The sequence below is a fragment of the Lepisma saccharinum genome, chromosome 6 (assembly GCF_977018435.1).
Source record: "Lepisma saccharinum chromosome 6, izLepSacc3.1, whole genome shotgun sequence".
NCBI classification, from domain to species: domain Eukaryota; kingdom Metazoa; phylum Arthropoda; class Insecta; order Zygentoma; family Lepismatidae; genus Lepisma; species Lepisma saccharinum.
In genome coordinates, this window is record NC_139234.1 from 7,504,513 (window position 1) to 7,527,430 (window position 22,918).

The window sequence follows — 22,918 nt, forward strand, 5'->3', positions numbered from 1 at the left end:
CACGATTTCTCCACCTCTAGGTTAATTGCACTAATAAAGATGAATAATTAATTCATGAAATATGCAAACACAATGAAACGTTCAAGCCTTACCCAGGACTTATAAGATTCAAGCATGCTACACGAACCGCTCTCATACAGAAGGTGGTCATTTAAGGTTGTGCGCAAATACACAATTCCCACACAATCAGTGTAGTATCTGAAAATCGGATGAGGGGAATTTCCAGTAATCACTATTGTAGCATCAAGAGGGGTTGAGTGTGAGTGGTTCCCCCAACCAAGAACCAAAAATTACCAAGTACTGGGGGAATTTTCCCTCATTACCCCCTTGACACACCACCCTGCTCACAATGACCTAGCATCCTGAGAGAGACAGTTAATTAGTGGGTTTCACGGGGAGGGGCAGCAGAATCATGGTACTGATCACATCACCTGCATGATAGCAGAGATCAAGAATGGGGGGTGCCACCCCCACACTCCCCATGTCCCTTACTGGTACAGAGCAATGCACAGGGCAGAGTTATACTTTTTGTTTTATGCAAATTCTGAACTGCCACCACTACTGATTAACTACTATTTGGTCTAGGAATTAATTGGTGCGCCTGGACAAGAGATGGCGTAACGAGCATATCGTCCCACAGTTCCGTGTATCCACACATGCGTTGAAAACTCCTGTCAGCGCACATCGTTCGTAGTATAGGGCAGTTGATTGATGCATCAACAACAGCATTTTGTAGTCAATTGAACATGGCGCAGTTCGTGCCAGATAAAGTGTTTTTGCGGGGTTATTACTTTAACATGCAGAAAAGTGCTACCGAAAGTCATCGTATTTTGGTGGAAGTGTATGGTGACCATGCGCTAGCTGAGCGAACGTGTCAGAAGTGGTGATTTCGGCCTCGAAGACCAAGAGCGACCTGGACAGCCAAAAAAATTTGAAGACGAAGAATTGAGAACATTGCTCGATCAGGATTCGTGTCAAACGCAGGAAGAACTTGCAGAAGCATTAGGCATTGATCAAAGAACAGTTTCCAAACGCCTCAAAGCCATGGGAATGATTCAAAAGATGTCAGATTGGGTTCCACATGAATTGAAAGACAGAGACGTTGAAAGACGAAAACCCATTTGCGAATTGCTGCTTCAAAGACAGAAAAGAAAGGGGTTTTTGCATCGCATTGTTACTGGCGATGAGAAGTGGATCCATTACGAGAACCCGAAACGAAAAAAGGCCTGGGTGAAGCCAGGTCCATCAGAACCGAAACGAGATATTCACTGTGCAAAGGTTATGCTGTGCATATGGTGGGATATGAAAGGTGTGGTGTACTATGAGTTGCTGCAACCAGGTGAAACTATTAATGGAGAACGTTATCGACAACAATTAATGCGTTTGAAACAAGCTCTGGTCAGGAAACGACCAGAATGGGAGAACAGACATGATAAACTTATGTTTCAACATGATAACGCTCGCCCACATGTCGTAAAACCGGACAAAACCTATTTAGAAAATGTCGGATGGGAAGTTTTACCCCACCTGCCATATTCACCAGACGTTGCTCCTTCGGACTACTACTTGTTCGATTGCATGAATAACGATTTGATTGGACAGCGGTTCACTTCTTCAGAAGATATCGAAAAATGGGTCTCTTGACTGGATCGCTTCAAAGGATGAGGACTTCTTTCGCCACGGAATCCGTAACTTGCCTGAAAGATGGGCGAAAGTGGTGGCTCGCAATGGACAATATTTTTCTTAAGGTATTTATGTATTTTGTGTTTGAACTACAGCTTCAATATGTGCGTAACAACCGCACAAATTAATTCCTAGACCAAATACTACAGTACTAATTTACTGTATATGCAATCTACACTAATGTACCCAATACAGAAATAGGAAACAGTATTTCAGGAGGATATGGGATTCTTACAGTAGGAATGAAGTTTAATATAATTCTTATATACATGTTTTAATATGATAAAACTATGCGTAGAGCTAGGATTTTCATGACTTAGCATATTTTTATGTCATAAAAATCTTAGCCCTAGTAATTAGGAACAGAGAGAGTATTGTGAGCATAATAAAACTCTTCAGCTGTAGTTTCGCTTTATTCTTTTTACTGGCACTTGATTTGTTCTATTACATTATATTATTTTATTCTTCAGGAAAGAAATCATTTACTGGACTCTTACATTAAAAAGTAATTACGAAAATTTGTGGAAAACAAAATGTCTTTCCAACATTTATGCAGTTTTATACAACACATCCTTAAAAGATAGATACAAATTTATGCGAGATCAAACACACATACCTTAAATATTTCAAAAGATGCACTTCAAGTCCTTAGCGCACAGTCTGCTATGATGTAGACGACGCCCTCCCTGTATACATATGTCCTGCACAATATTGTCTTTTTAGGTGTGTACCAGATGTTTTGTTTAGTATTTGTTTTTAATTGTATCAGAGCATGAATAAAGTATAATACATAGAGGCACATATTTTTGGTAAATAAAAAAGCAAAATTTCGGTACAAAAACGGAGTCAATTTCGGGTTCAAAAGCGGTAAATAAAATGAAATATCGGTGTTATAGCGGTGAAAAATTGGATGAAAAGTGGTATATAAAAAGACATTTTGGTTTTAAAATTGTGAATATAATCCTAAATTTGATTTAAAAACTACACTTATTCCACAGAATTAACATTTCACTTCTAATAGAACATTTATGTAGTTATAAGAGTATTAAGTTTATTTCTGTGTAAAGGAGTCCATTTTTGCTTCTCCAATATTAACAGCAGAATTAATCAATTTTCCGGGTATTGCATAACTCACAGGATACTTCAGACTTCAGAAAGTGTCGCGTCGGTATATAAATGGTAAATTTCGTGTTTAAGAGTTAATTTCGCTTTTTGCAGTTCATTTCGCATTATTTCGTGACAAAACATGGTCACAAAATGCATCTCACACCTTTCAAAAACATGAAAAATTAACACTAGAATGTGTTTTTTTCAAATTTCCTTTTTTCGTCAAAAACGAAATATGCATGCCCCTAATAATACAATGCAATAGTAATGCTCGGTAGAGCACAGCTTAAATACTAGTCATTAGGAACATTGTGGTCACGTATCCCGAGTGCTCACGATCATTGTTCTCTTCATCGTTACTCAGAAAAATATTAGTCAACAGAGCAGTGGTTTTTAATCTTCACTTACCACGAGCCCCATAAATAGACTATGATGTTGCAGAACCGCAGCGTATCCCCATCGGCACTGTCTGCTTGTTTCAAGACTGGTTAGTGCAGTTTGAAACAACAATGCATGCACATTGTCTGCAACTAGCAGATGGTTCTCGCAAAACAAACGTATCTTCCAGTCTGTGCATTTTGTGTGAGAACAAACTTTACATCTGGCACAAAATGGCATGGGTAATTGCAGTAACTCATGCAATGCATTAAAACATGACTTATGCTTGCATTTCAAGCTCACAGCTGTAAATACTTGAAGCTCTCTAAGCAGTTTGAAGCTCCATTGTGTCTCAAGAGTCATTTCGTTCCAAGGTAACAGAATTTATCATTAGGCCATAAGGGATACTGTGTTGCATTTATTTGTTAATTTTAAGAACATGTTTTTATTTCATAATATGCACCATTTTAATAATCCATCACCTATTTCTATTCTTGTATGGCCAGAAATCATAAACCATACACTCAACCTGTTTAAATATGCTTCACATCTTGTAACATATTTCTGAAGCACACTGATCAATATTACCTAGGTCAAACATATGGACCAATGTTAGTTGTAAACATCCTTTTAATATACAAATATATAAAAATATATATATTTACATCCTAATATCTGACATGTAAAAATCCCAGATGCTCAGATTACAAGGTAACAATTTGAGCAACAAAGAAGGTATAACTAATCAGATGTTTAGTACAAAAAAAAGTTAAAATGTTCAGATTCAAACTACATACACACCTACCAAATCTTAAGACACCACATTTTACAACAATATTTCTACTTGTAATGAATTGTTAGATCTTGTAGAACCCGTTTAAATTTTAATAATGAAACTACATCATTGGTACTGTAAGTTACTTATTGCACATGAGCATATAATAGGAATAGCACCTAGTACATCACAGTTATGCGTATATATACCTACTCTCCTTCTGCCTTCAGGATTAGAGATTGATCTTCTGACCCCTGGCTAGGCGGCTCCTGTATCTCCAGATATCCTGAAATTATAAAAAAAAGGGGTTTCAACAATGAGTTCTTCAAGATTTAATCAGTCCGTAATTCAACAATACAGTTACGTCTTGTGCAACTATGTTACCAAAGCCTTCACTATAGCCTTAAGGAACACTGACTACTCTTTAGAGTGGTAAAAAAGTGGATGTAGACGGCGTTTTGTTTGACTGTTGAGGCAAAGTGAAAACAGTCTTATGCAACTACAAGTTACCTTTCCCGCTCGAATATTCTCAACATTCTACTGGTCATCATAATGTTGATAACAAAATGGAAAACAGAGTAATTACACCAAACTAATATTTGAAATTCTATTTAGATGTGACGAAACATTTTAAATAAACTTTTAATGCATAGCTGTTCATGACAATTATGTTATATTGCTTATTATTCCACTGTAAATTGCACATGCTCTTAAGGAGATTTGGGGTTCGATACCTTGTGGAGGCACATTGCACAGTGGTTCGGATCCCACTTTAAACTGTAGTTCCAGTCCCGATTAGCCTATATGTACATAAAGTGGACATCATTGAACCTTAAGGAGATTTGACTCTTTTGCCTAATAATCTCTGTTGGGCAGGCATTCAATTTGCTCTGCATGGGAATCTGCAATCTAGTGACATCCTGCTTGGAGCCTAATTATCTTCTAAACCAGTGGTTCTCAAACTGTAGTACGAATACACCCAGGGGTACATCAATGACTTGAAGGGGGGTACGAGAAGAGCTCGGAAGAGATATGTCAAGAATATCCACATGATAACATTCTTAACGAATTTGGAGCCGGATCGCAGCCTGAAAGTGTACAACCAGACATCAAGAAACTTTGTCAGGCTATGCCGGCACATCCTTCTCACTAGAAACTCTGAGGATTTACAATAAAAACTCCAAAATTGTGCTCGACAGTTTGTTCACATTTTCATCTTTGTAATTCATCATAAAGATAGTAAACGCTGGAACACCCAATAAAATATTGAACATAGGATTCTAATGTTTATTTGTTTACCATCTTCCCACATACAGCTCACATGCTATTGTAGATACACGCCTCCAACATATCAAAACAAATCAGGCAGTCAAAAAAATTCGCCAAAACCCACTATTCAGAGAAATCCTATGGTGGGGTACATTAGACATTTAGTTAAGAACTAAAGGGTACAATGGCAAAAAAAGTTTGAGAAGCGCTGTTCTAAATTATTTAATTTAAGTTTTATTTAATTTCACACCAACATTCTGAGACAAACCTAAAAATTCTAATTAAATTATAGCTATTTTAAAACTTCCAGTATCTCTTAACGATTCTTTCAATATATTAAAGCAAAATTGGTAGATTATTGTGGAATAACTGCAACAAAATACTTACGTTTTAATATTTAATATGAAGGGCTCGTGTGTAAAACATGGTTAGTGACATTTTGGTCATTTCTGAGTTCAGTAAGAAAAAAGTTTATTAGAAGCTATACTGTAGATAAATTGTATTCATGTTGTGTTTACCAATTTCATAAAGCTTCACTGAGTCCAATGCAAATTGTATGTCATGGCAATTTCACTTGAAAATTGAAGGATGGCACGTTTTACTTCGTAACTCAAAAATTACCAAAATGTCACTTACCAGGTTTTACAACCCAAGCCCTTCATTTCTAAACACAACTTTCAGTTGTTTCAATCTTTGAACATGGGTATCAGATAGTATTGATGGAAATCTTTGTAGCATCAGGGTGGATATCAATTCAAGTGATATGAACTTGGCCCTAGTACACGAGGAGAGTTCCAGAAGGCAACCTTCATGAGCAAATTTAAAAGTAACAAATAACAGCAAGGCACATTGAACACCTAGTTAGCACAAATATATGAAGCAGGAGCTGCTTACGAAATAACAGAAAAATGTTTACCCTGTAATCCAGGTCAATTCCTCTCTTCTTGGCAATACTCTTGACTTCCTCCGCGATGTTCTCTTGCGTGGTTCCTGCCACATCAATGTACTCACACTCCGAAGCTGCATAGTGGCAAGATATCGCCTTACGGAAGCCCTAGTAAAAATATAATAATAGATGTCATGAATTAGCCTTATTGCTCCTATCTTTGATAATGTTCCAGTACAAATCTACTACCAATGATAATATGTGAAATGACAAAATGAGTCACAACTTCTTCCTATTTTAACATTTTAAAATATTTTACTTTTCACCATGTTTTGCGAGTCGTCTTCTTTCTTTTAACGCCCCGAAAACCTGGGTAAAGACCTTGGAAATGGGTCCTAAACATCCTAACAAGTTCAAAACAGACAGTTGTAAGTACCTTTGTTATTTTTCTTAGTATACATCTGCATAAATATATTTATTAGGGTTGGTGTCGGTTCAAATTCATCTACCGATACCAGCCGATACTTTTCCAGCATATTGGGGTTTCAAAGGACCCGCATAAATGCCGACGACACTTTCACCTGGAAATAATGCAAAATTGAGACTTTCTATTTTGCACCAATTTGCAATAAAAAATATATTTTGCGATTACATAATTATTTCAATATTCTGATGTAATTCTTGAATATTCTAAAGTAAATTTCTTGGTAAATTGATGCGTATAATTGGAGAAGAAAATTAACACACCAATATTAATCAATATTTTCAAGAAATTTTAATTATTGCAATTTTCAAGTATCGGTATTGTTGGGAATCGGTAAGAGTATCGGTATCGGCTCAAAGTGGTATCGACTCAGCCCTAGTATATATACTTTTCTTACTCTATGTCTTTTCAGTAATTGTGATAAGTGACGATTAAATGAAATTGATGAAAGGACACTCACAACGAACATGCATGCCCTCTAGGATTTGAACCCAATCACTTTATGCAATCAGCCACTGAGCCAGCACAGATCTGCATACGACAGAAAAAAGCAAATTGTAATGGTGTAGAGTAGTCCTTGGTTCGATCCAGTAGGAGCTCCAAAAATTTCAGTGATGGCACAGCATCATGAGAACAACAGGGGAGTAACTTGAAAAGTAGTATTAGGTTCCGGCCAATATTCAACATGAATGGACAGTGATGAGTAAGTAAAAGTCATGAGAAGCTGCTTGGAAGGCCTTGGGCCTCAAACGCTGTTGTACTTTCCTGATATTATATTGCCTTTTTTTACCACCTTTGGCAAATCGTGATGATGAGGATGGATAACAATTACTACATGAAACTGACAAATGAAAATTCGCAAAGAATACCTATATGCTAAACTTTACATTACAATAAATAACCCAGCTATCTGCTGTCTCTCTATGATTAACCAAACATGGAAGAAAAGTGGTGCTAAATAACAAAATAAGCAAACAAAAAAAAAGCAAGAAGAACAACTATCTCTACATCAATTGCAACAATCAAGATGACTGATGATAGGATAAAACCTAAAAAAAATAGCCACATCAAACCCTGACATTGGGGAGGCCGAATCAGGAGTCCTGAACTCAAAGTGTCTGCCAGAGGCAAGGGAACAGGCTTGGAGAATGTCAACGGGAAAACACGACACATTCCCATACCTTAGTCGTGTTTGATCCTGATCCGTGGATGAGTATGGGGTGGAAGAAAACCGTATCTCCCTTCTCCATCACCAAGCTCTGCAAAGGATAATCCTCGTAGCCTCTGACACCATGGTAAGCTTTGTTCACACCACCCTGGAACATTGTAAAACAGGTAACATGTTACTAAAAGCAGATAAATTATATAAATAAACACAATATTACCTCTGCAAGGTATCTGTGGGTGAGGAAAATACTTGGAAAGCTCAAAAAAATACACACGTTTGGCCCACCTGCATCTCCCTGATGGGCACTTTGTAATCATGGGGTCCCAGGTTCAAACCTGTTGGTGGCACATTGCAGAGTGCCAGTTTTACATGCACGTCCAGTCCCAATTAGTCTATGTGAGTATAAAGTAGCTGAAATAATGTGCACCATAGGACAAAAGCATCTCATCTGCATCAAGAGGTGAACTGTTACATCATGCATTTGCATAAAAAAATAGTCATTAGTGGCAACTCGTCACTTGCTTCTGATGTCACTTCAAAATTAATCTCATCATCAAACGATGGGTAGGCATTTTCCAATAATTCTTTGAATAGATACAACTAAAATGCATGAAACTACCATTAAAGAAGCAAAATGCAGTAGACCTTGAAACATAAAAATGCAATAAAAGATCAAATGTGCAAAATAAAAAGAAATGTGTTCTGTTTCTAACTACAAGGTTCCACTCATTTTCGGAAAACAAATTTTCTGATATTTCTATGTCTCCCAGGCAATTCTAATTGATTCCAGGTTTTTGGATGTATTTTCACAATTCCTGAACTTTTTCAATCAAAGCACAATTTCCCTGGCATTTCCGAGTTGGTGGGAACCATTATATTACTTTTGCTATGTAAGTCTTACCTCCCAATCAGGGTAGTCGTGTCTCTCCAGTACCCCCTTGTGAGAGCCAGGGATGACCACCAGGCAGCCATTATCGACCGTCACCTTCTCCATCGCAGTCCAAGCTGCAACGATGCGGTTGGCAGGCCTGAACGGGAAGTAATGGAGATCCTGCAAGAGAAGAATAGTTCTACAAGACCAACATAACCACAGAAAGTTTGTTTAAAGTCTACCTTACGCATGGAAGGCTAATCCGGTTTGAAGGTGGAGTTTAAAGTGGGATGTTCCCACATTCGATGTACATGGTACCAAACTCCTGCTAGCTAGCACAGCCAATGAACATTCGCTTCTTCCTTGCCATGTGTCAGCTGCTTTGCGTATCAGACAACAGCACTCCACGAGCCAGTCGTAACATTTGTAACCATGGAAAATTTAACACCAATTAGAACACAAGTTCGCATTTGCTTTGCTAAAAACTGATTAATATATTTCTCATCTCTTATGTATGCCTGACACATCCAAAAATGAATTCTAAATTTATTCCCACTATACATACAAAGCAGCTGGCAATAATGTGATTTACTCAATGAAGGTTCTAAACTCTTTCAACAAGGTCAATTAACCCTCCACTTCACCTTCAAATATTAATCGTTGAATATTTGACACAATTCCATAACTCTCATGTTTTATTCTACCTGATATTGACCATATTAATTCAATGACAAGTGCTGTTGGAAAATCTGCCATGCCATCTTGTCAGCTATTGGCATACCTCATACTCAATTTGGTTTTGAGGACTTACAATGATTTTAGTTCTAAAAAGAAATAATCCAATAAAAACTATCTCAGCCAACCATTTCTTTAGTTTCATAATGTTTTTTTTCTACACAAAAAATACTGTTCCTTCCTTTCTCTCTCACAGAGTTCTTGTGTTCCTTGTAGTCTCATTAGCTGATATAACAATTCTGTATTTCCTACTTTCAATTCATTCTGCCATTATTTTTAATGATTTGATCATTTTCACATGTATGAATATAGCAAAGTTTCACAAAAGATGTAGCAAATCATTTCTTCACCCAGCATAAACAATATTATGAACAAGAACTTTCATTTCTTTAATGGCTATATTTCTTTAATCTCCTCAACATTTCTATTAACTGGACATACACCTCTCTCAAAGAGTTAGTAACGGAATGCAATCTAATGGCAGTTACAAAAGATAATTGGAAACAGATTTTCAAAAAAAATGAAATACAAAACTGCACTTTGAAAGCAAAGTAAACAATTAATACATAAATAACTGTTGTACTATTCATTAATTGTTTACAATGCACTGTTTTAACTTTTAATTTTTATAACACAGTTTTCAATGTAACTTGCATTGTATTCTTAGCTGTTGAGAAAGGCATGTACCACATCAAAATGTTGTGAACACATTAAATAATTTTAGCCAGTAACAAAATGAAAGCTTTTATTTAATAATTTTCAAAGGTTTAAATGCCACCCAGAATATTACATGTAATTTTCATAAAATGTCTAGCAAGAAAATATATCTTAAGACCTTTTATTATTATTATTTACCTGATGGAGAGGATGTCTAGATGTCAATGCTCCAGAATCAGGTGGCTTATTTATTAGCATCGTATGAACAGCCATGATGTTTGGTCCAGTGAAACATTCCACGTAATCCAACACCTAAAAAAAAAAAACACCACAGGAAACCATGAACAAACAATAAATTTAATCAGAGCATTACATTTTGCAATGAAAGAATGGATATTGGGCAAATCTCAGCCATGACTATCATGAAAGTTACAGCACTGCATTATTATTGTAAATTGTGAAAATTTAGGTTTATTGAAAACAACCATAGTATTCAGGCACATCCTCCTATGGACTGTATATGCTGTTGTGTAGCATTTCTAGTAATTTTATGGCATCCTTTGATCTATTTGGCATGTGGAAAGTGGTTGATTAATTTTTTCATTGTTTAGAGTCGCTTTTGTACTATTTTTACTAATCACAATGATGAGGATGAGAGATGAATGAGGTTGATGAGAGGACCCAGGATGCCTGGCATTGTAGCATGCTGTGTTAACCACATAAAAATGTTGCGTGCTAGGTTGTGGATTTCTCCATATTGTTAAGCCAGTCTTTAAGCTAGGGAAAATTTAATAAAAAAATTTACTTCTGAATGTGCTTTGATTTCCATGTACACAGTGCAGCAATTTCAAAATTGAGAGTGGTTTTTTTTCTCGGTAGGTGGCACCACTGTTCAAGTGTTGTGTGGTGTGAACAAGTAATGGGTATCTCACGAACAATCGACGCAGATCTCGTTGACTTTGAGAGACATTGCCGCTTGTGGCATTGTTGAATGTGGGTACGTGTCATGAAAGTGTGTCGTGATTTCAACATGGAACAAAGAGAAAACATCAAATTTTGTGCATTCTTGGGTAAAACTGCTGCGGAAATATTTCACATGTTGTAGCAAGTCTATAGGGACAATTGTTTATCCTGTACACATGTATTTGAAAGGCTCAGGCGTTTCAGTGAAGGACGGGAGCCAATTGAACACGACGAGCATCCAGATGTAGCAGGGACGGTGAGAACGCCAAAATTGGTTGAGAAAGTGAAGACAATCATTCTTGACTGAAATTTCAGACAGACTGTTACCACTGCATTTTCTCTTGAGGTACTGAAACGTTTGATGCAAGGAATAACACGTGTGAGGCCCGAGTATCGAAATGATGGCAGCTGGCATCTGCTTCATGACGGTGCCCCAAGTCGCAAGACTGTGATTGCGAAGAACATTTTTGCCCTAAATTGACTCTGTGTGTTGTCACACCCTGCCTACTCACCGGATCTGGCTCCGTGTGATTATTTTTTATTTCCTAAACCAAAATCTGCACTGAAAGGTTTCTACGTTTATGATGTACCAACAATCAAGAAGGCTACGACATGGATTTTACAAAGCGTTACACAAAACTAATTCCAGCAATCCTTCCATGCACTGCTAGGCATTGCGCTACGATGTGTGGATGCAGGAGGGTCCTACTTTGAATGTTCCAAGGTAAGTAACTTTCTATGAAGATTTGTTTATTTTTTACAGCACCAGTCTCGATTTCAAATTGCCACACTGTGTATATATCTTGTGGAGAATGAAAAACGCTCTCTCCTCAACGTAAAATTTTGCCTAATCAAGGCATTTATTCCACAACATTTCTTCTTTCTGTTCTAGTGTTTAGCAGAATCATAGTAACATGTTCCTACGCTACCTAACAAAAGTAACGATTACATAATGTTCAATATAAAGGTTCTAGCTTCCATACGACACCCTCTTATTTGGTTCTTTGTGCTTCATGGTGGGAACTGTGCCTCATCCATCACCAAGTTTGAACCCTGACCAAAGCAAGGATGTATCAGTGTGTTTGTCTAGGGTGACTACACGTTCCATTTCAGAGGCATGTCCCGGTCGTGCATATTATTAGAAAGCTACTATTTGTCCCGTTTTATAAAAGTCTAGGAGTTATTCTGAAAGCCAAGTCTAAATTTGAGATACATTTCATGCTAAAAAAAAAGATGTATTGTTTTGTGTGTGCTCCCTTATTTGAAGAGCAGTAATTAAGAATACATTTCTTGCATCTTGACACAAACTCAAAAGAAAAAGCTAGTTATGTGTTTGATATGTGGGCAGGCGCAGCTCGTGCATTATTTACCCGGGGGTTCACTGAAGTGATGTGACATATATTCACTTTCCGCAAAATATACTTCCTTCGCCCAACAAAAGGATAGGGGAGGGTTTAAAAGCTTTGTCAAGAATTCTTTTTATCTGGGAGTATAAGGTTTTGTTGTAGGGGTGTGCGAATAAATTTAGGGCTGAAACTACAATAAATTGTGCCTTTATGAAAAAAGTTGAGTTTTGTTGGAATATCATGGACGTCCTCAAGTAGGGGCAAGTAATATATTTTTTCCCCACGAGGAGCAAAAAACACTCCTTCAGTCTGAAGTTACTGCAATGCTTTTATAATAATTACCAAAAATTACTGTGACTGAAATTAAATTATATGCGTGTAATATATAATTTTTGGTTTACATTCAATTTCCATGGGGGGGCGGCCCCCTTTTCCCCTTCCGGACGTCCATGCTGACTAATCAGAACTGGTCCTACATTTGTTAAAGGGAAATGGCAACTAATGGCATGCGCATACTAGAAATCGAACCTGAGACCCTTTCATTTATACGCGACAGGTTTGTTCAAATTTGGGGCTGGTCGACCAGCACACGCTTTTTTTCAGTGGACAAGGAAGTTTGTTTACGTTAATTATGTGCATTTCTATCGGTCATTTCTTACCTGCACGGACAGCAACGCCTACACTGCATCAAATGACATAACCTAGGTAAAGTCCATCCCTCGTTTCACTCGCAACATCACTTAATACTTTCCAACAAGTATCCAAGCACTTCAAAAACTAAAAAACTTGAGACTTTGACACCGAGCGACAGCGAGTCACGTCTTCGCGCCATTCTTTCTCTTTCGCGAACCCGAAGTGTTTCCACCTTTAAGGAAAAACCTCTGAATGCATGCACAAGGTATTTTGGTAATGTATCTCCTTTATTTTAATTCATCGCATCTAATTCCAGCTTCTATTTGTTTCCACTCATCCATCTCTGACACAATCTTGCATTTATTCCAAGAAGTTCGGTGCAAAAATGATACAAGAGAAGATTGAATATGTAATGTGTGCGCTTCAAACTTGAACCGCACACAGCAACACTGGAAGGGAGGAAGCAGCGAGAAAGGAGCCTTGTCCCGCGGCTTCTGCGAGAGAACGAACTGCGCATGACCGTTGGGTAGAGACATAGGTTCTGGAATCTCATCTCCCATGTATTTTGTCCTATACCCTCCTCGCGCTTCTGCTCCCGCACGAAGCTTTCACAATGGCACGAGCTGTCCTGTGAGGGTTCAACTGAGGGTCTGTATCAGGGCGGCCGATTCGCGGTTTCTTCTTCTCAGCAAGAGAGTTCGCCGTGTTACGGGCACAAATACATGACTTATTGTGTAGAATTTTTAGCGAAATAATGTGAAAATTTAAAGACATTGTTCATTGTTCATTCTCGAGGTGATTATCGTATATTACTGGGGGTTCACTGATTCTGTGCGCTATAGGGCCAACCGCGCCTGTATGTGGGGTAAGGTTTACGGGGAGATTTATAAATAACTGATGTGGAATACAGCTGCTCTCAAGAAGATTGGTTCTTCTGCTAAATACTTCTGGCGTTACTCAACTCTAGCATAAAGGTTGATCAGACTATGTAAGTGATACCGAGATTATAATAATTAATACCTTTTGACAAGGGGAGATCATGTATCATTTATGTGATCCATCCTTTAAGAAATAATAACACTAATTTTACGATTAGGCCTAACCGATTTTTCAGGAAAGGGTAGGGATCTCCTTGGAAGGTCTCGTTCTTGGTCAAAATATTATGGTCACCCTATGTTTGTCACATCATCCATTTCATCAGTTCCTCCCCATTGGCATAAAATAATGTTGTTACACTGTAACAAACCTATGGTAAAATGTACTTATGAACTGTAAAATTACTTGAACTACTCTAGCATTGGCCTATCATGCCAGTTCAGGATTTTTCTTGTTTACTGTCGTAAAGCAGGTGCATAGTATGCCACATACACAGGTTCGTGTCATGGTGAAGACTAGTACACCTCACATATGCATCAAAATGTCACGTCAGATCCTCTGGTGTCAGAATATACACACAGTCTGAATGTGCATGTGTTAGGTTTACACATATACTAGAAAGCAAAATAAAAAAGAGTAGGCACCTTCTCATGAAGGATGTACTTCGAGCACACTTCATCCCAGACGATGTCCTGTATTTTGTTGAAGAGGTACTGGCCCCGGGCTCCCTTCTTCATCAGCGAGACATCTTTCATCATCGTGATGTTGCCTTTTGGAACAACTCCATCACAAAGGTCGATAAACCTTTGGCTGCATGAAAAATATATTAAGCATATTTGTACATTACAGAATTCAGACAAAAAAAACTAGGGTAACTTAACATTTTGAAACAATTTTGTGTTTATGTGAAAATAAAATATATAAATTTTTAATTGGGTAAAAATGATACCACCTACTCTAATACCATTATGATGTGGTCACAAGTAGCAGACAGAGTTTGGTCCTCACCTCTAAGTACTTTCCGTTCGGTGTGGTGATGGCACATTCTCCAATCTCATAGCAGAATGCTTATCTGCCTCCCTAGTGCCTCTCTGTGTAATATATTAATACAGTGTGTCCAATAGAATTATTACTAATAACAAATTAAAATATCTCCTAAACCAATAATGCTGGAATAATGATTCTTGTTTTTCGTGACAGTACTCTCCAAGTTTTACCACTACTCATAAAAGAAAATAACTGATAGGTATGGAAGCATGGAGCATGTGACTGAACATATGGACTAAAATGGCATCATTTAGTGTGATGCTGTTTCTTGTTTGCTGAAATTTCAATCTCCAATTAGTGTGTGTAGGGCATGCAACCCAAACAAACAAAAAAAACAAATCTGGAACACACAAAAAACAAGATTTATGTGACTCTCGGCAGAGAATAAGGAACTTGTTAATCCATTACAGCACAGATGCTGCCAAACACTTGGCAGGAGATGAGAGTGCCATCTTGATATTTGTCAGGCCACCAAAGGTGCACATGTAGAGATCCAAAGATTAATCAGCTTGAAGCAAGAAGTTGGTTTCTTTAGCTTCCAATACTGGCACAAAAATCATATCCAGGTTTTTCAAGTTCTACGAAAATTCCTCACCTCTAAGTTCATTTCTCTGACTTCTTTAAGCCAGTAGGAACCTCATATCAATTCTAGACAAATATGCAAAAATCCAAGCATGAAGCTGTAGCAAAAACTCACGTGCATTCATCCAATAAATCAAAGTCGACCAAGTTCGGGATCACAAGAAAGCCATTTTCCTCATAGAACTGCCTCTGGGTCCAGGACAGCCGGGCATTGTCCAACGTATACTGGAAGCCGCTGTACGATGCAGGAGACACAGACGTCTCATGTAAACTCTTAGATAAGTTAAGGTAAACAACAATTATTTCAGTATATAATTCAACATGTTATCCATATATTCATAATTCAAGAGGGGTTATGAGATCCAAATCGCTCTCAATAGTTTAGTGTAAATTTTGCATTAATTTTACGGTAAATTCATTTCATTAAACTTAATTTATTATTACATTGAAGGCATATTGCATGTATTTTTAAATCTCATCGAATTCAATTCTGAGAAAAAAGCATCTCGGTCGATCAGATTGCACTTCAAACTGTAGGTCCAGTCCCAACTAGCCTATCTGTGCACAAACTTCTCCTAGATATTAATACACAATAAAACTTTTACTCCAAAAATATAAGAAAACACACAAAATAAACTATCCTAATACAACAAATACCTCAGTAGTTGACTAGTGACCTTGGTAGCAATAGATCAAGTTTCGAATCCCAGCCTATGTATGGATGCATTTATGTATGCGTATGCTGGGTCTTCTCTATCGTTTCACGGAAATAAACAACTTGACTGCCCTCAGCACCTTTTACAAATCTTTTATGTCACCTAAAATTGAATACTGTTCTCCGATCAGGTCTATAGCATGCCCCTCAAATTCAAATAGACTAAATTTCATCCTAAATTTTTTCCTGGCCATTGTTCGACACCGAATTCCGTCCACAAAACACTTGCAAAAGTACATCCTCCTGCAAATGTTAAATATCCAAACTCCTCAAGAGAGACATAGACTGGCTGACCATATAGGCTATTCCTACATAAAATAGTGAATGGCAACATCAGAAGTGACCGCCTTCTTCAGGAAATTCACTTTCGTGTGCCTGCCCGCTCAACAAGAAGCACTCAACTTTTTGCTTCTCAGAAGCCGAGGTTGTGCCTCATCCAGCGCTCTCTGTTACATAGACTGCCCAGTGAATATAATAATCTAGGAAGCCAAATAGACATTTTTGAAAATCTGGACTGCTTTAGAAGAAAGGTAACTAAAAGTATGTAAGTCTCTTAACCACATGTCATTTTTGTATGTTATTATTTTTGTTGTATTATGTTATTATTTTTGTCCTCATGTTCTATAAAATCGTTCCAATGTAAAATGGCTGACGCTGTATTTGGAATCTTCCATTAAATCAATTGCAATCACGGTCACTAGCTTGAACATTCAGAAACACAACACAAAGCAACAAATAGCTACATAAAATAAAAAGTGCTATGACACCAAACAACAACAATTAGAACAATAAAGGATACAATAGCGGGATCACGCCGCCCCTGTAGATGTCGATGTATCGCTTGCACTCTCTCCGCTGCCATTTCTTTGAACAACTCTCAACAGACTGAAGCGAAAGCGCTCACTTGACTATGGAACAGAAAACAAGGTCAACAACTGTGATAAAAATTATCAGTGAGCAAAGTGCAAACCCATGACTGCATCAACGTCACCTTACATCATATGACAGGGGAAGTCCATAGCATTAATAATAATAATTTTAATAAATAACGTCATCCTCGAAGTGAAAAACAGCTCATACACTATCAATATCTCCTCTCGTGACTAAAATACTGGCACGTATGCACTATGGTGTCTTTATTATTATAATATGCAGATAAAATGTGACCCTGTCTCTCTTTTGTAAGGCTGAAAGTGATATTATATTTGAAGGCATAAGGTTCATAGTAGTTTTTCACTTGATAATTAAGTATTACTATCTCAATTCAGCTGCAAGTGTGCCAGCATAAAGGATATCTGCCCCTGTAATACAACCAAGACCCTACATTATTCACAACAGATAAAGTTTTTACACACCTACTTAAAGTAAATAGTGGGATGGTTCACTTATCAAAAGTTACAAACACAGGGTGTCTAAAAAGTCACACAACCAAGACTGAACATACGAAACTCTTATAGAAAAAGCGATAAGACATTTTATAACACCATTAAGCCTTGTTTCCATGATATGAAAAACTCAATATGCTGACCAAGGCAGAAAAAATTATTTTAAAACATACAATAAACGTAACGTTTCAACCTTCTAGCAAGGTCTTCATCAGACTCTGTACCCAGTACAAATGAAACAAGGTACAAAACAGTAAGATATATATATACACAGAAATCACTCCACTCCAGACACAAGATTATTAGAAAGTTGTTTTCTCTCTAGAACATTCCAGCAGGTGGCCTTTCCTTGTCAACTGTACTTTCACCTGACAGGCGATTTGGATAAACATTTCCTCTGGAAAGTGGTTGGACTCTTTATCTCACTTCATTGTTCTTTCGCTCTTGTCCTTTCCACTCTTTCCAACATCTTCTTCCATTCTATTTTTATCTTCAGTCCCCAATTCCAGTTCATTGTGTCTTCTTCTCCTTTCTTCTCTATTTCCTTGGCCTCCTTCCATTTTCTTACTAGTACTCTCTTCTGCCTTCCTACCTGCTTAGCCTCATCCCACTTTATGTCATGTCCTGTTTCTCTCAACTTTCTAATAATCTTGTCTGGAGGGGAGTGATTTCTGAGTATATATCTTCCTGTTTTGTACCTTGTTTCATTTGTACTGGGTACAGAGTCTGAAACATTACATTTAGTTTATGTTTTAAAATAAAACAATTTTTTCTGCCTTGGTCAGCATATTGAGTTTTTCGATGTAATTTACAGTGGGTATTAACTTTGTCTAGGTGGATATTATTGAAACATTAAACAAGGAAATCATATTCTACGTGAACGTTCATTATGTGGAAAAAGTTAACAAAAACTAACTACCTATCTTTTTGTATGATAAAAGTCAGCTCTTTTATTTGAACTGAGTATTGATAAAATAACATAGCCACACCTAGTACTGCACTCTGACATGACAAATGTTGCTTTGTAATCTTTACAAAAAAATAACATACCATTTTTATGAAAATGTCATAATTAATCCCATAAATCATCTGTAACACATAAAATGCGTAAAAATTTTCATTCTTTTATCAGTTCAATAAATACTCGCAGATACCATTGAAAACTATTGCAAGAGACTCCACAGCTGTCACTTATTCATGTTTGTATTATTTACTTTGTACCAAGGGTGCCCGCAGGGAGAGGCCGGGGGTAGGGGGTGCCCCCCTGAGATTTCTAGAAAGAGTTTATGTAATTCGAATGGTAAAATTGTAGATATTTATTACTAAAAAAAAAGTTGTTTTCTGTGACTTATAGGCCATACGTTATAGCAACTACAGTAGAGTCTCGCTTATCTGACATAAACGGGCTGGCAGAACGTCGGATAAGCAATAACGTCGGATAATAGAGAGGTGTTAAGAAAAAGCATATTAAACGTCAAACTAATGTTATAATTTCACACATTACAAACCTAATACAGTAATCATGTTTTACAATAATACAGAAAAAATTAACTGGAAAAATGAACTTACAGTTAGAGTTGGGAGAAAGTAACAATAGACTATGCTCATGCTCGCAACTTGCAGTTCTTGTTGCAGATTGATGCTTTTTGGTAAAATTTTGGTCTCCAGGAAACATATTTCTTCAATTTTACTGGAGAAAGTACTTATCGAACTGAGTTTCTGTAGACTTTTGAAAGGTAATTGAAGTGTTTTTCCCCATCGTTTAATTTGTTTGGCCAGTAAATCATGTATTTTTCAAGATTAATGTCTCTCCGATGCACAAAAGCTGTTGCTTCTATGTCCTTCCACTACGTGAACCAAATATTGTGTGCCTTTGATGATGTAACCCCTGGTCAGTGTTTCCAACCACGCTGTTCTTTTGCAAGAACAAGACAATGAAGATGACAATTTTAACTATGTTTGCCTAACCTAACATAACCTAACCTTGTCGTGCATGGTTCGTGGAGCTATTTATGAATGGTTTGTGAGGCTATCCGTAAATGGTGTGTGGGGGAAAGTAGGTATTTTTCGGTGAAGAAGGTTGAAAACACTGCATACCCACTGATGATAGACAACGCTAGTCAAGGTTGCAAGCGAAAAACGAATGAACAATAATTACTCGATATGTGGAAAATTGAAATTGTTTTCGTGAAAAAAGCGAAATTCCACCTTCAAGAATCCTTAGCAATGCAGGATACATAAGTACGAATGTGAAAAATAAAAATAAACAAATTTGAGATGTTTCACGGAGATTGAAATTTTAATAATTTTCAACATAATTTTTGAGGGGGGCCAGTTATAATAGTGGTAAATTTATTTTGTAACACTATCTTATTAAGGTGAAGATTTAAAAAGTAATTTCATTAACACAAAAACTGTACTTTCATTGCGCATGTAAAAATATCATTATATTTTTTCCTTCCATTGGTGATATACACACATATTCAAGAATCAATATACAATTTTACTGCTTACTGAAATATACAAATTAGTGCAAGGAAAATTATCTTCAAGTGGTGAAAGTTCATTCCATAACTTGATATGCTTGTGTGATATTTTGGTGCATGCTTTTTAATGTTAGTTATTTTATTTTTAAAATAAACACATACTGTAGAAAATATTTGAATCGCCCTAGACACCAGTTCTATAGCTGCCTAGAAACTAGGCTTGCCAAGCTAGGCTCCTGGAATCGAACTCTCTCCCAGTTTCCTGGAGTAATGAGATTTGATATTAATATCTTTTGGTATGCATTTGCCTAGCGAAGAAATTTGGGTATTGGTACTACTTTACTATACCAGAGACACCTATCAATGATTTATTTCGCAATTTTTTACATTGCTAATGTACTATTCTGCATTGCGGAACATTTCTTTAGGTGAATGAATTTCTAACGAAAATAATGTATATTTCTTACATTAACGAGTACTTACTGTTGTTCCTTATTTCCCACAAACCATCCACGGGTAGTCCCAAAAACCATTGACGTTAGCTCAAAAATTCACGATAGCCGCACGAACCATCACGGGGACAAGCTATGCCTACTAGGTTAGGTTAGGTTCCATTAGCACTCATTTCGTTCAATTTAGCACATACGGACAATACGAGAGCGTATTGTGCTCTCGTGCAGAAAGCAAATGGCGGCAGCAGCAATAGCGCATCGGAAATAGATTTTCATAGAAAACCACATGCATTCGCATTAAAATGGATCAAAACTACATTCCCGAACATTAACAACGCTACAGAAAATGATTTGCGTAAGTACTTTCTCCTGTAAATTTGAAGAAATCCGTCTCTGGTATAGTAAAGTGTTACCGAAATTTGTTATTGCAAACCAAACAATTCAATTTCACAATATTATTATGAAAATTGTAAAAAAATGAGTCAATATGTAAGTAAATAGGAGGGGGAGAAAAAAGAAGTTCAAACACTGCTGTGCCAGAGCTTCTACACAAGATGTGCAGAAAACAAAAACAAATGCACTAGTTGCATCAAAGTCGTTAGACTTCTTTATTTCCCTCCACCCAATTTTTCTTCATTATATAGATTTAGTTCACAGAATGTTACAGTGGAATTATGTGCATTTGGGACAAATAAATGTATAGAGTTTCATTTTGAAGAATTTTGTTTTTGTGTTGGGTTGTTTTAATTTTGAATACATAGTAACAGACCACAAACAGGCAACAGCTGATATTCAGGAAATAATGTTTTGGCCCAAGTTCAATTTGTTTTATTGCGATTTCATCATGCTACGAATACAATTTTTACATGGCTCAATTCGATGTACGTTTGTTAACACATACTGCGGAGTTTTAGCGATTACTTAAGGTTTTGTTCAATATATGCTTTTGTGGTTAGGTTAGGCAGCTTAGGTTTGGTTTCCTTAGCATTAAAATAAAGTCCCTAAATGCATTCTACTAAGGTCCCCATTTACTTCTACATTAATTCCCATGCTTCTACGATATTTACTGTCGCTTGTCGACGGAGAATATCTTGTCCATGAGAAGTGCGTAAGGTAATTTTTAAGTTGTTTTTTCAACATAAATAACTTTTATTCGAGTCCAAACAGTGATCATTACCTTAAGGAATGATTTCCAAAATTCTACGATAATTAGCCTTTGTGCTACGTGACATCATAAAACAATCGGAACCGTTACCAAAGTTTTCCAAAAGATTTTAATCAAAATGGTTTGGAGGCTGTAAAAAAATCCCTCAGAATTTTAATTTTTAAATTTGGCACACCCACTAGAAAATTTCTCAATACAGATTACTCATTCGTCCAAAATATGATAATGCGAAGAAAAAAAATCAAGGGTGGCTGGATTATGTTAATCACACTCTATCAGTAATTTCTTTGTACAAAATAAAAAATGGTGTTAGGAAAGGAAAGTTTGGTGGTGAAAGATCAAGTACGAATATCTTGGCATGAGAAATGTGTCAGGTCATTCAGATGAAAATATTTATGTTGGAATGATGTGATAAGAAGGGAAATGCGTTAGGCATCAACGCAAATCATTCGTTACACCAAAATCAATGGTTTGCATGTTGTACATACACATACAACCTTAAGTACTCTCCCACATATCATATTAATTCGGTTTCTTTCTTTGAATATTCAAGTCATTCTTCTAATTTACCGATTCACTATACAATTACGTAAGAAGGCAAAACAGCCGTGATATACGAAGTTCTAATATCTACTGCTTCCAAGTGAAAATGTATCTACACTAATGCTTAAAACGCGTCTTATTCTACAATAATATAGCATAGACCATATGTTCCTGTTGTCATCTTGTTATATACTAGAAAGAGAGAAAATTGGAAACTTTACTAAACACCTGTTTATCCCTTACACACCGAGCACAGTAGCAAGCAATGTTGCCAATCAATTTTCGGCAATGTCCCTACAGACGTAGTCAAACTGCCCCTACGGCAAATAAAGCGACTAAAAAAAACACTTCATGAGCATGCAAAACGGAAGATAAAATATACACATTTACCAGGGGCGGCGCGTGCCTTTCCAGGCAGGCAGGGCACATTTTTCTTTTGGGTGGGGAGCGGGAAGTGGGGGGCAGATAGCCTCTAAATTTCTCTTTAAGGTTTTTGAGAAGAGTTCCTTGACATAGAGTAAGTAAATTGTTCGAACAATGGGTCACTATTTGGAATGAAATGTAACAAATTCGGCAATAACTAACTAGGAAGATGATGCACCGTCAAGTTCAGTTAGAACACTTTTCATTGGCCATGCACCCCCAAAAAAGTTCGTTTATACTTACGAAGATAATCTGCATGTCAAGTTGTCTGGAAAACAGACACAACTAC

General features: G+C 36.9%; 1 protein-coding gene across 1 annotated transcript; it reads right to left on the reverse strand.

Annotated features, from left to right (window-relative positions):
• Positions 1 to 2,083: 2,083 nt before the first annotated feature.
• On the reverse strand, positions 2,084 to 22,453 carry LOC145988535 (phytanoyl-CoA dioxygenase, peroxisomal-like). The gene is made up of 9 exons (XM_083123438.1): positions 22,435 to 22,453; positions 16,975 to 17,083; positions 15,576 to 15,733; positions 14,476 to 14,641; positions 10,212 to 10,325; positions 8,652 to 8,801; positions 7,764 to 7,898; positions 6,129 to 6,266; positions 2,084 to 4,229 (listed from the first exon to the last, which is right to left on the reverse strand). Exons 2-9 carry the CDS (start codon positions 17,035 to 17,037, stop codon positions 4,176 to 4,178), a joined length of 978 nt encoding a protein of 325 aa, XP_082979564.1. The 5' UTR covers positions 17,038 to 17,083; positions 22,435 to 22,453; the 3' UTR covers positions 2,084 to 4,175.
• Between the last annotated feature and the right edge of the window lie 465 nt (positions 22,454 to 22,918).

Bases quoted from the DNA above. Each gene is read 5' to 3' on its own strand.
- LOC145988535 (XM_083123438.1), bottom strand. From the start codon at position 17,037: ATGGCAGCGGAGAGAGTGCAAGCGATACATCGACATCTACAGGGGCGG. The intron at 15,734-16,974 runs GTATCCTTTATT...AACTTATCTAAG, and splicing joins GGCGGCGTGATCCCGCTATT to AGTTTACATGAGACGTCTGT. The intron at 10,326-14,475 runs GTGCCTACTCTT...TTTTTTTTTTAG, and splicing joins AGTACATCCTTCATGAGAAG to GTGTTGGATTACGTGGAATG.